The following is a 16,381-nucleotide window of genomic DNA, read 5'->3' as shown; positions in this document are numbered from 1 at the left end:
TTAATTAGCGTCTCCATCGCACACTCGCATCGCAGGCGTGTCTTGTGTTACAAGGAGTGAAAATGGGTCATAGAATACGAGCATACGGATATGTGATACAGGGATACAATATTTTTCTAAGAAACAAGGATACATGGATACGTCTATATAAAATAAGAATAATATATAATAATATACATAGAAAATTAAATGTGTAGAATAGTAGAAAACTAGACTTGTTTGGCATACATCATGTTCAACTCAGCCAGAACGAGTAGATTGCTACTCTCTCCGTATTTTAATGTATGACGCCGTTGACTTTTCGACCAACGTTTAACCATTCGTTTTATTCAAAAATTTTGTGCAAATATGAAAATATTTATGTCATACTTAAAGAACATTTGATGATGAATCACGTCACAATAAAATAAATAATAATTACATGAATTTTTTGAATAAGACGAATGGTCAAACGTTGGACAAAAAGTCAACGGCGTCATATATTAAAATATGGAGGTAGCACTATACAAGATAAGTTTGGTTGTTTCTTGCATCTACTGATACAGAAGTGGAATCTTCAGTTTGCTGAAGAAAATCAGCAATCTAGCACAACCATGAAACAACTCAAACCTATCTCCTCCAATTCACCCCCTCGCGCGCATTAGAAGCCATGCCTAGATGCATTACAACTCAAGCTTCCATCAAAATCAATCGCATCTAACTAAATATGGATGGCACTTGTAGTCTCTTTGTTCTTAAAAAAAATAGCAAAAGGAACATATTGAAGATAAGGCTATGTTTAGTTCCACGTCAAAATTAGAAATTTGAAGAAATTGAAATGATGTGATGGAAAAGTTGAAAGTTTGTGTGTGTAGGAAAGTTTGATGTGATGGAAAAGTTGGAATCTAAACAGGGCCTAAGCCTGGATTGGAAGGGACCAAGTACTAGGTAGCGCGGGCTATGCCTGGTTCGGAGCTGTGGCAACTGGCAGCCAGCGACAGGCGACGCCCCTGCGTCAGACAGCGGCGCTACCGGCGGACGGCGGAAGCACTGCGACATACGGTTGCACAGCATAATGCCCATAGACAGTGAAGACGCTGCGGCATACAGCAGCGCAGCAACGCCCGCGGATAGCGGAGGCGCTGCTGCATACGACGGCGCTGCGATGCCCCGCGGGCGCGGATGCTCTTCCCTCGGTGTCCAGCATCATCGTTACTACACTTCGTGAGATGGTTGTGGCCGCGTCGAGGCCAGGGGGAATGGCGGTGGCGCATCGGACGTATCGAGAGCGTATCCTTAATTATTTTGTTTATTTGAAAATGGTGTTAATCGGAGATACGTATGGGATACATATCAAAGCGTATCCGATATAAATCCGTATCCGAGGATGTATCTGATACGGACACGTGAGGTGTTTGCCGTATCTGTGGAATGTAGGTTATGGAAATTCCCAATCAACCTAGTGACGTCCGTATGAGGGATACTGTTTCTGGTGGTTATCATTTTTGGCTGTAAATAAATTTTGTTTTTTCTTTAATTTATTTCTGCATTGTATTAATGTTGAGACTAAGTAGTTTAAATGATAAATATGGTCAATTACCGGTCGATGGAGCGATATTTCAGAAGAGATGCTACTGATTCCGACTGTTTTCTCCCCTAATTGTGTGCAGGGTGAGCTCCTGATTATCCCGTATTGTTACCGCCAACTCGTTATATGTCTACTTCAAGGGATGAAAACGGTGCAGGAATTCTTTTTTACATTTCGATGGTGTTTTCGGAAAAAATAATAGTAGATGATATTATTTTCAATCACTATAAATAACAACTTTTTAATATTCCCTTATTTTTACAAATGGGCTATGAAGAGAGCCATCTGTCAAAATGTACACATATACAAGAAATGTTCGATCGAGGCCCTTCATAGGTAGACCTGTCAAGAAGCCTGTTTACAAAAATAAGCTATTTTCACATATGGTAGTTTTTCTTGTCCGCCTCGACCACATCGGTCGTAATCGTTGGTACCTCTCATTTTTTTTCTCTCCTCGTCTCCCCCACCTCTACTTTTTCCTCTCCTCCTTCCCACTACTCTCTCCCATTCTAGGCCGCCCTCCCTGACCAACTCTCTCGCCTCAATCTCTCTAGTCTTCTTTCCCTTTCCTATCCCCACTCAATCGCCTCTCCAAATCCCTCGCATGCAACACCACACGTCTGACGGCGGTGAAGGACATGAGATCGGTGGGTTTTGCAGGTGGCAACCAAGGCGATTGGAGCAGCACATACGGGAGGGGCGGATCCGCCGGCGACCATTGCGGGAGGGCTAGATCCACTGCCAATGGCCAAGGGAAGGGCAGATCCGCCGGCGACGACCTCGGGACAAGTGGATCTAGTGTCGTTGCCTGCCGCACCATGGCCTCCACCAGGCCGCAGCCTCCCCCTCCACTGACCATGTAGTGGCCGCCAACTGTTGTGTTCTACACATCTGATGAGCACCCATGTAAACATCCTTGTGGCTTTCCTATCTTTTAGATATGGAAAGCTTTTCTCTCTTCTAGAAAATATAGGAGAGGGGTTGAGATACGGAGGTCGACGGCTTGCAAATCTATTTTAATGTGGTTTGGGGGGGGGGGGTGTTCGAGCCGTGATTATCATCGTTCTGTCAAGAAATCGAACCTACCCTTCTAGTTCCGGAAATTGACAATTGATCGGAGTGACAAAGTACCTAGCGGACCGCTACACATCCTCTACGGTAGCGCACATGCGGTACAGTAGAGAACTTTATTCCCTATGCGGTTACAAACTTGGCAGTACAGCCTGGAAGGAAGCCCAATTAGAAAATGGCACGGGCTCTTCAATGAGAGACATCAAAATATTTTGGAATAAGTTCACTTGAGGTCCTTCAATTTGTCGCTAATTTGAAATTCGTCCCTAAACCGAAATACCAGATATAATGAGTCCCTTGATTCACAAAACCGGATCACTTGAGGTCCTAGGCAGTATCATACCTAGTTTTAGCTGACGTGGCAAGTTGAGTCAGCGTGGGTCCCACGCAGGGCCCCACATGACAGTGTCTAGTATTAATTCTCTTCTCCCTCTTCTCTCGTCTCTCCCCTCTCTGTTCTCTCTTCCCAATCTAGGGCGCTGGGATGAGTGGCGGCTGGCGGGGAGGACGACACGATGGGCGGCGGAAAGATGGGCGGCTACTGGCAGCTAGTGGGGAGGGTGTCGCAACAAGCGGCAGAGAGATGGGCAGTTGCCGGCAGGGAGGATGGTGCGACGAGCGGCGGCCAACAGGGAGAAGGGGCGACGCACAGTAGTCGGCGGGGAGAAGGTGTAGGGGCGTTGGTGAACCACAGCCTGAGGCGGCCGCCTTCGCGTGTCGCAAGAGCTCCTTCCCAGGGACTGGTCGTATCAGCGGCGAGAACGACGTCGGCGTGCCCCGCTTCTCCCTCCCGGCCGCCTCCGCGGCATCGTCCACAACGTCCATCTCCTCGTCACGGTGGATGGAGGACGTGATGGCCGCGACAGAAGCAGGAAGGGTGCCGCTTGGGTCGTCACGCGCGCCTCCCCTTCTTCCTGCTGGTTGCCGCTCATTGGTCGTCCTCCCCATTGACCGCTGCCCATCCCGGCGCCCCTTCTCCCCGCCGGTCGCCGCCTGTCCCGGAGCGCCATCTCCCCATCGGCTGCCGGCGCCACCCCTTCTCCCTTCCCATTCTCCCTGTCAGCCACTGCATGCCGCCCCTTCTCCCTGCCGGTCGCCGCCCGTCGTGCCATCCTCCTCACCGGCAGTCACACATCTCTTCGCTGCCTGTCACACCGTCCACCCCACCAGCCACTGCTCGTCTCGGAGCCTTGGCCGCATCTCCTTCTCCTCCGGCGGCCACCGCCGCACGCCGCCCCTTCTCCCCGCCGGCCACGGCCTGTCTCCCCACCACCCATTGGCCGTCGCACCTGAGAGAGGAGAAGAGAGAGGAGAGGGGGGAGAGGGATGAAGAGAGGGGAGATGGGGAGTGAGATTGACATGTGGGGCCCACATTGGGCCCACCTTTTTTTAGTTATTGTTTTTGTAACTAACATGTGGGCCCGACGGTTTTTATTATTTTCCAAATTAAATTGCCACGTAAGCACCACGTCAATGCCACGTGAGGAAGACCGAGTCAAATTAGCCACGTAGGCACCACGTCAGTGAAAACCGCCATCCAAACCGTATTGGGACTTATTTTGCACCGGTTTTAATAGTTGAGGGACTTGTTGTATTTGGTTTTTGGTTGAAGGACGAAAATCGGATTCGTTGACAAGTTAAGGGATCTCAAATGAACTTATTCCAAATATTTTCTCTTCATGCTTAACCTGTCTCACATATCTTAGGATTTCTGGAAAAAAAAAAACAATCTTGAAGTGCACTGACTTTTGTATCCTCCTCCTTCATCCTGTTCCCACATCTCTCCCTCCACTACTCTTATTTCCAGAGGCAGGCCAAGGGATTGAGGCAAACTTTGAGCAGGGCTAACGCTGCATCGGCTTATCAGAGCAAGAGCACAAACAAAAAAAAAAAGTCACAAAATTGGCTCACCTACAAAAGCCCATCCGGCCTAACTAACTTGCTAATCACCGTGCCTTCCCTTGGGCCGTAGCACTCAACTGCATAGTATATCAAGGCCTGCAAAACCAAAACTGTCATGCATCCGGAAGAAAGAAAAGAAAGCAGGGAGTTTCTGAAGCTGCTGCTGCTATGAATTCAGCCCAAAAATTGAAATTGTATTTTTTTTGCTGTGCACACGTGTCACAGCTGACAAGCATGCATGCTTTCACAAATGACAAGTTACTAGTGGTATTAATTTTTTTCTGGGAAACAGAAAATTCATTAATCAGAAGATAAATCCTTCTCACAACAGTGAGATGACTTTACAAGAGTTACCACATCAAAATTTTGAGCTTGCTTCACAAAGAGTATAATTTACGAGCTCATGGCTTATCTCATCTTATTTGAGAAAGAACGATGAACCTTTTCTCGTACAAATTCCCGATTTCCAGCCAAAAGAAATTAGTAATTTCTAATCACATTTATACCATCAGAGAAAACAACCCCGATTGGACAGCGTTGATGGCAACACGCAACGGGAAACGGTTAACGGCACAACGACACATACCGCGACGTGAATTGCCAAATGGACACACAACGCAGCATGGGTTCGATTTTGCAGGGGCTTTGGGTGATTTTTTGTTAGCACCAACTGAATGAACACAAAGAGGAAACAATCTCCTGCAATGTCAGTTTCAGTTTGTCATTGCCATCAGAGTTTGAGTGATGTACACGACAAGAGTGGGCAATCCGCTCAAATTCTTCTTGGGTGTATCTAAAAATATGTGAACAGATTTTTCTTTAAAAAACATGTCAACTGTAAGTGTAGTGTAAGTAGAGCGTAGTTTCAATTCAAAATAGTAAAGGTTGCTTGCTCCGTTGGTTGGAGCGTGCCTTGCATGAAATAGAAGGTTTTGGGGTCGATTCCTTACCTAATAATGTCACGATTTTATTTTCTTATATCCACTAGCACGAATCTCAACGTCAATCTAACAGTTCAGAAATTGATTTTTTTTCTCTACTACATTAAAGAGGAGTTGCTCTCCTTCTCTTCATCCTCGCATCTTTTCCCCCACCCACGTGTATGTGAGGAAGCCCCATCCCTCTAGAAAAAGAAAATAAAAGGTTTCTTTAGAAAAACAGCCAATTAGGAAAAAACCAGAAAAATCGTGAGAAAAAAGCATAACTATCTAGTAAAAATATGGTAAAGCTGTTTCCTTTTTATCCCTTGGCATCAGTTGAGTAGGCAATGGGTAGTTACCGAACATCTCTTGCCATCAGATTCTGCAGAATCTGCTAATGTACAATACAACACTCAATGAGATGATGATCAATTGATTTTCTTATTGTTCAGAAACAACACAACTACACAACCTCTTGCCTGTTGTCTGTGCAGAAAGTCCAAGAATAAAATACAATCTTACAGAGCTACTGTAATGATAATTAACCACACCATCATTAACAAAACACTATACACGTCCTCGCATCAGAATCAAAGGCACGACACTTGCAAATAAAATGCAACAGACAAATTCTATTCCAACAAAGCGAGCGATATCTCCAAGGCCTGAAAATATTCCGACTAAAAAAGTTAGTGTCATCGGGACAGCAGAATTTCAGACAATGTTCTCCTTTCTTTTCTTTTCTCCCCAACTAATGCTACGATCGAGATGGACCAGTCCCTGTCAAAGCTAAGCCAAAGTCCTCAATCTAGCAGATTGTCACAATATCTAATTAAATCATGTCTGACCGGTCGATCATGTTCAGTTTCAGAGCAGAGAGCAGCCAAGGAGCACGCACACACAAACGGATTCCTTAATCAATTAATTAATGAAATCTTCAGAATGGACAAAAGATGGAGCATGTTAGGAGTTTAGACTCTCTGCCACACCAACCAAAACTTAAGCTACCCAACAATCCCAGCAATGGCCAATGGCTGATCAAGTGCAGTTTTTGTCGGTATTTTTGTGTGAATGAACAATGCAGGAAGCACTGCACTGCAGCTACTCTCCATGTCCAATGAACCAGTGTACTACGGTTGGTGGGGGCACTGTTGTTGATTATATCACCGCCAATTCTATGTGTATAGAATAGTATTTGATTGGTTTTGAAAAGTTAGTGTTCCATCTGTTATAAAATATAAGTATTTTTTCTAGAATATAAAATATGTACCACAATGTAAATATTTTTATGAGGACTAATTAGATTCTTAGGAGGAGAATCTAAGCCATCCAAAAATCAAAATTGTCCATCTAAAAGGAGAATTTTTTTTTCCTTAACCCTAGTATTCGTTAAACAATCCAAAATGCTTATATTTTATAACAGAGTGGGTACTAGACTACTAGTACATGTTTAATTAAAATACAGAAATTTGTGTGATTCCTATGAGAACCAGACCAATTCCTTCATTTTAAATGGGCATAAAATGCTAGTAATAGTTACAATTTGTATCTTGGTATCTCAGAGCAGTGCCTTTTCGACAGTGTTGACAGGTGGACCCCCCGAGTTTTCAGAAAGAATAGTTAGAGCGTACTGAAGCATTTTTTCAGGCTTTGTGCCCGGTTGTTGGATGTCACTATGCATGGCACCGGCCATGAAAGTCCATAGGCATGTTAGCCATTTCCTTGGCAGTTTGTCTGGTGAGCAGAGGCTCAAGTCACACAGAAGTGTTGCATGTGTTTCACTTTTTAATTTATTTATACAGAGAGAAAAAAAATAGGGAGTTTGTGTTGTTGTGCAACGGCAGCAGTTCATCCTCCATTTGTGGCTTGTGAAACTCAAAGAGTTCAAGAGCCTTTGATAGTGGAAGCCCATATGTTGCACAAAGGCTCCATGTGTCCCGCTCTGTCGCTACTTTCTCTGTTCTGTCTCGCTCTATTTTTCTTCCTTTTTGGCAAACTCAATACAGAAATATTATATAAATCATGCCCTTTTAATGCTTTTCGTGTCGAGATAAGTTAAGAAACCAATTTATGTGTTGACATCAGGAATCAGATTTGAATATATTTGTTTGTAGGTACAGAGTAATTTAAGAATGGGGAATTGTGCCGGGAACTTCAGTCTTTGCAACGGACCTGTGCATTTTTTTTCACCCTTCAGTGTTGATCCCTAGGCATAATTCACTTTTTTTAAATGATTGAAAAAAGCTGTCCACTTAACATACATTTATTTATTTGTATTTTCTAAAAAATCTATGTTTTTCGTATAACCGTTTTATATTTTGACTCGTCCCCCGATGCATATTGTAATCACTAAGGCCTTAGTTCACGAAAAAAGAATTTCTGGGTGTCACATCGGACATTTGACCGGATGTTGGAAGAGGTTTTCGAATACGAATGAAAAAACTAATTTCATAACTCGCCTGAAAACCGCGAGACGAATTGATTAAGTCTAATTAATCCATCATTAGCACATGTAGGTTATTGTAGCACTTATGGCTAATCATGGACTAATTAGGCTCAAAAGATTCGTCTCGCGATTTTCACGCAAATTGTGCAATTAGTTTTTCATTCTATCCATATTTAATGCTTCATGCATGTGTTCAAAGATTCGATGTAACGTTTTGGGAAAAAAAATGGAAACTAAACAAAGCCTAATTGGCATATGTGATTACTCTACTAGGGGTCCATTCCCTATTGTTCATCCAAAAGGAAAAGTAAGAAATAAAAAACACGGTATACCATTGTTTACATGCTGTCGGAATAAATATTGCTTTACTGCTTTGAAAAAAAGGGAGCAACGTTGACCTCCGTATTTCCAACTTACCACATTGATCAATTACTTAAATGCAACTTTCGAACATGCAACCAACTCACAGTAAATGTCGTCAAAACAATGTTTGACTATGTGTCATAAAAATATTTTAAGATGGCTTTATTATTTGTATTAGATACTCTCTCAGTAAAAAGACTGTTATTTTAAAAATAGAAAAGTTATATCATGCAAAGGGTAAAAAAAAAAAAACTACGATGCCCTATATCAATAGAAAGAGAAAACAAGTAGGAGGAGAACATTAACAAGAAGGAGAATAGGGTACTAATAATTAAATGGCTAAAATGAGAAAAAAGAAAAAAAAGATATTACGAGGTCTAGTGGACCCAACTGAAAAGTACTCTTTGAAACAATTCTAAAAGCTAAAAGATAATACTTTTAGGGCGGGAGAGTATCAGAGTAGCTTTTGTATGAGTAAAAACGTACCACCCCCGTTTCAAATTATAAGATGTTTTGACTTTAGTTAAAGTCAGACTGTTTCAAGTTTGACTAAGTTTATAGACAAATATAGTAATATTTATAATACTAAATTAGTTTCATCAAATTTACAATTGAATATATTTTCATAATAAATTTATCTTGGGTTGAAAATGTTACTATTTTTTTCTATAAACTTGGTCAAACTTAAAGTAATTTGACTTTGACTAAAGTCAAAACGCCTTATAACTTGAAACGGAGGGAGTAACATTGATAATAAATGATTAAAAAAACAAGGTATACAACCCACTGCAACGAATTAATAGAGGACCATACATACAGTATAGAAATTATGCTACAGATATATGAGTGGATTTTAAACTCTCAAGGACATATCCTATTGTTATTTGCATGTCAATTAAATATTTATAATTTTTTTAAAAAAATAAGAAGATATATTAACATGTGATATATCACTCTACAATTATGCTAGTTAAAATTTAACTTTTACAAGTTAAAAAAAGCAAATTAAACCATAGCTAGTTAATTTATATTCACAGTCAAATTTGTTTTAACGTTGCAACATGTATAAGTTAAATTTTATTTTGCATGTTTGTGGAGTCATCTATCCTATATTAATCTATATTGTTGATTTTTTTTTATAACTATTTGAGTGAATAATTTCTTCTACAGGTATACAGGAAATTACATTTACATCCCCTGCATTCATGTGCTACAGTAGCTCTCTCCCTACGCGCAATAAATAAATAAATGTGTCGCTTTCCAAATTGCATATTGGAAGATCAAGTAGAAGAGGCCATACAAATCTACTGCAGGCTTGCCTTCTATGAAGGGAAGACCGAAGAAATGGGATCCTATGTGTGGTATACAGAATGAATGCAATAGGATCCTGTCCTGCCATGATTATTATTTCCATCCTTCAATTTTCACCATTACCTAATTCAGCTTAAAAAAAAGAACTAGACACATAAAATCTATTATAGCCACTCCTTTAGAAAAATAAGTATGTCAGCGAAAATAATATCCTATCGGAGGATTAAACCCAAAATTCGAAACCTTGTAATTAATCATTACACAAGTTTTGACATGTGCATCTCCCGTATCCATTGCGAGCCAAACTATTTTGAAAGAACAGGATTCAAATACCCTTCACATGGAATACTTATTATTTTGTTATTACAAGGCCAACAACTTGTTTTCATACTTACTAAATGAATAAATATAGGTAGCTAATAAATATAGCATAGTCCCTGACAGTGAACATGAGTTGGCGATAAAATCAGTGGTAGTCAATGGCACATCTCTTGGGTGGTGATGATGGACTCCTAGCAATGGTGATGGTATAATATTGATGACGAGAGAAGAAACTTCTCTGATGTATTACCCTTTGATGAGTGTTTCTAACATGTGAATCCACTAGATATGGAACCCACATGTCAATCACTTGAAGTCAGGGGATAGTAAGTTAGAAGATATTGTTCCGATGACAAGGCATGCAACTGAGAAGCGGGGAGGACATTACACAAGGAAGAGCTGACATAATATACTTGCCCGGGGAGAAGAGGTGTTGGCAGTTGGCACATCTTTAAGATAGCAAAATCATCATTGCTTAACTAAAAATCTTGCAAGTGCACACATACAAACACTTGTAGTTTGACTTGCTATCTGAGTCACAACCAATAGACCAAGAGAACAAATGCCCTCTCCCTTAAAACCATTGCTCCAATCTTGTTCAAATCACCAATGTTTTAAACCAAAACACATTTTGCAGGTCTCAAATTGCGTATCAAGCCGGGTCGATGTCGGTTTAACCCCCCATAATTCCATTTGACTGGTTCCTCTCAAGCATGTTGCCTGGCCCCCACGCTTTTCCACTGTCGTCAGTCCAAATGCCTCCCCTTTTCTCCACACAAAGGGATACACCCAAAAAAGCGATTAGAAAAGCGCATAAAGAGCACAAAACAACATATACCCCACACCCACACCCAAGAAAATAGACTCTCAACACATGTGCCGATCTAGTTCCGCGAGATCATTACAAACCACAAACCACATTAAGTTAGTAACAAATATAACTAATATCGGTGAGGTCCACATATCAACGACTACTTACGGCCGTATTATATACTAATGTTGGCCTAATGTTGGTGAGGCCCCACATGTCAGCGACTAACTCGCGACCGGCTTGTGTAGGAAGCGAATTGTGGCTATAGCAATGGGCTCACCCCATTTGCTATAAACACGCACACGCACACGCACTCTCAACCCTCTCTCTCTCTCTCTTCCGTTTGCTATATATTGGCACTTAATTAACACAGTGGCCTAAGCAGAAGCCATGTGCTAGGGAAAGCAAGTCTTCCTCCTCTCTCTCTCTCTCTCTGCTTCTCTCACACTCTACTGCTGCTCATCACCATCATCACCACCATGGCAGTGCTCCTCTCCATCCTCTCCTCCTCTTTCCTGCTGCTCTTGGCGGCCTCCTCCTCCTCCTCCACGCCACGCGCGTCTGCGTGCGAGAGGTGCGTGCGCAACGGCAAGGCCGCCTACTCGCCCTCGCTCTCCCCTCTCCCACCTGGTAAGCACACACTTCACCCCCTGACCAAGAACTGGTTGATCCGATTGATTAGTTGAGGATGTTGCAAGAACTTAACAAGATGTGTGAATCTTGGTGTGTGATGGATGGATGGATGGATCTCAGGTGGTGGAGGAGGATGTGGGTATGGGGCCATGGCCATGGAGATGGAGCTGAATGGGGGATTCCTTGCAGCCGGGGGTCCAAGGCAGCACAGGGGAGGGCTTGGATGTGGAAGGTGCTTTCAGGTACTACAGGGACAAAGAGGCCTAATTTGTTTCCTGTCTTGTCTTCATTTTCTTTTTTAATTTTTGCTCCCATTTCTGGCCATGTCCTTTTCTGATTTAACCAAAATGTCCCTTCTTGCTTGCTTGTTCCTCACATGGGGCTGGTTGTTGTTCAAGAACTTGTGGGATTTTTGTTTTTCTTTTGAGACCGACGCTTTGCAAACAAAAGAAGTTTTAGTTAGTTTCTGGAATTGGTGGTAGGACTGGTAGTTCCTTCATGTTTTTTTTTACTTTTTAGGAGGTGATGTTTTGAAGAAGCAAACAATCAACTAATTGTAAGAGCATCTATTATTTATTTTTTTGATTGTTTTGTTTCTACTTAGTAAGATACTTAGATTCCGATTGGCACAACTTTTTCCAAAAAAAAACAATATTATAAAATGTGTTTTGTAGAATAATTCAGGTAGTCCTTTTTGCAATCATGAAAAATAATACTAGACAATGAAAGTGGCGAAGTAAAATCCCCTCAAAATGATTTAAGAATAAATAGTAAAATTGAAAAATACTATACAGTAGCTTTTCGGGAAAAAAAAAACCAGTGTCAAGCGTGCTTCGAAGGCCAAATAAGAGCTTAATTCTAACTTGCTCCATTTGCCAAATGAAGCCTCTGTACAAAAAATTCTGAAAGAGACTTGGTTGTTTCCTAAGATTTCTTGATTTTTAAAGTGGCTAAACCGTACTATTACTATATAAATGGCATTTATTTCAGTTGTGTTTTTGTCCTTTGATCCTTTCACACTTGTTATTCACCCTGTTTTTTTATTATTCTTTTTTTGCGAGAAAAGATGAGATGCAGAAATGCAGAGGTGTGCAGTAACGCAGGCGTCCGCGTCGTGCTCACCGACTTTCACAGGAGCAACAGTACGGACTTCCTGCTCGGTGGGCCCGCTTTCGCGGGCCTGGCCAAGCCCGGGATGGCCCACAAGTTGAAGAAGCTTGATGCTCTGTCAGTTGAGTACAGAAGGTAGGAGTAATATCTGTCTGGCATGTTAATTTTCAAGCCTAATTATTGTTTACTTAGAGAAAATTTGCTGTTCTTAATTATCTGGTAATTCAATATTTTAAATCAGATACATCCAGGCAAATATTGAGGAGATTTGTATGTATTAGAAAAGGCAGTGGAAGGCCATTTCGTTAGGTAGACTTGGAGTTACTTGGAGGGATGATGTCCCTTAGACGAGTAAATATATACTCCGTTTTTTCCATTGGTTAGCTTAAAATTAAATTAACCAACGTCAAATATATAAGGAAAGTGGTAGTATCTTTTTGGAATTTCATAAATCATGGTATAGGAAAATGGTTCATATGGTTTTGAATTCTTAGGTGTTCTCTTTTGAAGTTTATTTTCATATTGAATTTTAAAGCTAACGATTTAATTTTTTTTGAATTTCATATTAAATTAGATAGATGCAGATGTCACATATTTATTTAAATGAAATATGTAGCTTACTCCATGTTACTCTTGAACTCGAATTCTATACTTAAATATTCATCACTGGAAAGTACTAAGGCCCTGTATGAGATAGCTAAGATTGATGATATGATATTTGTGATAGGTATTTGAGTGTATAAAGGAATAAATTAACTACTACATAGTTAAAAATAGCTTTAGAATATTATTCCAACAAAACTATATATATAAAACTTGCACAAAATGTATTGTTTAGGAGCTTGGAAAACGTACAAACGAAAATCCAGGATCAGAAAAGAATAACCAGATTCCAAACACGACAAATTCATGTTTACTGATGTTTACAACGATAACCATTTAGATATTACTTGGTCTTGGTCCAAATGCTAACATTTATTTATTTAGGCTGAAATGTTGTAAAAGTGAGACTGAAAGAGATTTTTCCAAATGCTTCACAAGGCAAAGACACAACTTTATTTTCAACGAGCCTAGAGATACATACAAATTAATGGTTAGCACTGCAGTCCTCTTATATCTTTTCCCTTGTTTCCTTGCAGAATTCCCTGCGACTACAAGGACAAGAACCTGTCCATATTAGTAGAAGAGCAGAGCAAAAGGCCAAACAATTTGGTCATCAAGTTCCTTTACCAAGGTGGCCAAACTGATATCTTAGCGGTGGATGTTGCTCAGGTAAAATGAAGACTTGAATCAAACAGAAATAATAACATGTATTTTTTTCAATGAATTTCTTTTTTTCATCTTAATTACAAACAACTGAAACAGAAAGCGTCTAATAAACAATATTGTGGACTTGGTCCATGCAGGTGGGATCATCGGATTGGCGGTTCATGACCCGGGTCTATGGACCCGTTTGGAGCATAGACCGGGCCCCCAACGGCCCGCTTCAGTTCCGGGCTGTGGTGACCGGTGGTTACGACGGGAAGTGGGTCTGGGCTGACCGGGAGGTTCTTCCCGCCAACTGGCAGCCCGGCCAGGTGTACGACACTGGTGCGAGGATCGCCGACGTGGCGAGGGAAAGCTGCCTAGACTGCGCCACGCTGGACTGGAAGTGAAAGGTGTGCTAGACCTGACGTATCTGGCACTGCAAAGACCAGGTGCATGTAGATACAGTCCTCACAGGGTGAAGGGACAGCGCTGGGGTTGGAAAAAACAGAGGCTCCCCTTCCCTGTCAAAACAAAAGAGATACAATGTTTTATGGGGGATAGCTGTGATCTCCCTGTTTAACCCTTTGATTTGGTCTCTTCTTCCAGTATGCATGTGTGTTCACTGAACCATGCATATGCATATGAGAGATGTGTCATCAGGATCTGATGAGATGGTGGTGGTGGTGGTGGGCTCAGGGGAATGTAAACAAATGTAACCTAGCTACCCCCATACTAATTGCTAGAATAATGAACATAGTTCCAATGTTTTGTCCTTGGCATGTGAGTGTGTGTGTGTGTGTCCCTGCTTATTCAAAGTTCACATGCCCACCTAACCTATCAAGTTAGACTGGGATCCCTTGGTCCTTTGTCATCTTCATTGAGCTAAACACATGCTGGTGTGTGGGACTGTTGTTTGTAGGTACTAGGTAGGTTACTTTTTTTCTTTTGTAGGGCGCATATATATGTAATGTAATAGTAGTCCTCAAGGGATAGAACCAACTATGAAATAAAGGCAGCTCTGCCATTTATTTCAAGAGAAGAGAAATACACTAATCCAAAAAAAGGGGGGAGGACTCCAAAAAAAGATAATACCCAGCTCTAGAAGAAACCCCTCCTCCTGGCACACAAAACGAAACATGCATTATTGCATGATTAATTAAGTATTAGCTATTTTTTTTAAAAAATGGATTAATTTGATTTTTTAAAGCAACTTTCATATAGAAACTTTTTGCAAAAAAACATACCGTTTAGTAGTTTGAAAAGCGTGCGCGCGGAAAACGAGGGAGAGGGGTTGGTAAGAACACAGCCTTAGGCTTGTCTACGATATATCTTAATTCAAGAGGAGAGGAAAAGAGAAGATACGCAAAACATAGTGAGCTATTAGCATATAATTAATTGAGTATTAACTATTTTGAATTTGAAAAATATATTAATATGATTTTTTAAAGCAACTTTTCTATAGAATTTTTTTAAAAAAAACATATATACCATTTAGTAGCTCGGGAAGTGTGCGTACCGAGGATGAGAGAAGTCTTCTTTCAATGACAAGTGACTAACACGATTATAGCAGTGAGTGAAACCGCTCCAGAAGGCATGTTGCTACTAGCATCCTAAATGCTAGTTAATCTGTTTCATATTGTATAAGCATTATAGCTAGATTTGTCTTATGTTAAAAAGTTTAAGCAATCTTATGCAGAATATGTACTTTACTAACATATTCAACGATGAATTTAACTAAACTAATTTAGTGTTTAATACTGATGTGTTTTTCTTTAAACTTGATCAAACTAAAAAATATCAACTTAAAACGAAATAAAGCACTTCCAATATGAAATGAAGGGAATACATCTTTATACTTTGTTCCTATACTTTGTTCCAAAATATAAGGTGCAGCTGCTTTTTTCGATGTTTCATTATACTAAGACATGCATACATGCATATAATTAACTAGCACATATCTATTCCCTAAATTCGTTTTTTAATCCTCCACTACCAAGATCTCTAATATCATTAAATGTATACATTGTATTTATTAGGATGATCCAAACATAGAGGTGATAATAATTTTTTCTTAGTCTTTGCGTAAATGGTAATTGCACCTTATAAATATAAGGATGGAGGAACTACAAAATAATAATGTAGACAGCATGTCTGCATCCTAAGGTCACCTTTGATGGGAGTTTCATTCTTATTAATAGGGTGTCATGTTAATATTTTTTATGATGGGCAAGGAATTAATCATATCCACACTGTTTCTTATACAACATGTCTCTTACATGTATTTCTTATAAAATTAAAAAAATAAAATTATACATTGTATAAATAATTTTAATCATAAATATATTGTTGACGTTTAATGTCGTGATTCCGGTATTTGCATAGTATGGGGATCGTTGGTACTAGGATATACGTGAGACTGAGGTAAAAAAGACGGAGGCGAGGATTTTTATACAGGTTTGGCCCTGAATTGTCAGGTAATAACCCTACATCCTGTTGGCCGAAACCGGTATTGCTCTTATTCAACATAATCACACTAGTACAATATTTGGGGTAGCCTATCTAACTGTTGTCGACATGGCGGTCTGAAGGTCTGACTCGTAGTCGACAACAGGGTAGTCTTCCTTCTCGAGTTCGTGCCCGGCAAGATCAGAGACAACGCTAGATCCCTACGGCCGGCC

At 40.6% G+C, this 16,381-nt stretch overlaps 1 protein-coding gene across 1 annotated transcript; it reads left to right on the top strand.

The window, feature by feature from the left end:
* Positions 1-11,061: 11,061 nt before the first annotated feature.
* Positions 11,062-14,737, top strand: LOC127778283 (expansin-like A3). Its single transcript, XM_052304863.1, has 5 exons — positions 11,062-11,342; positions 11,466-11,587; positions 12,412-12,590; positions 13,595-13,727; positions 13,862-14,737. The coding sequence occupies exons 1-5, from the start codon at positions 11,192-11,194 to the stop codon at positions 14,108-14,110; spliced, it is 834 nt and encodes a 277-aa protein (XP_052160823.1). The 5' UTR covers positions 11,062-11,191; the 3' UTR covers positions 14,111-14,737.
* The last annotated feature ends 1,644 nt before the right edge of the window (positions 14,738-16,381 follow it).

Source organism: Oryza glaberrima, chromosome 7 (genome assembly GCF_000147395.1).
Source record: "Oryza glaberrima chromosome 7, OglaRS2, whole genome shotgun sequence".
Classification (NCBI taxonomy): domain Eukaryota; kingdom Viridiplantae; phylum Streptophyta; class Magnoliopsida; order Poales; family Poaceae; genus Oryza; species Oryza glaberrima.
This window is presented reverse-complemented; position numbering and strand designations above follow the sequence as displayed.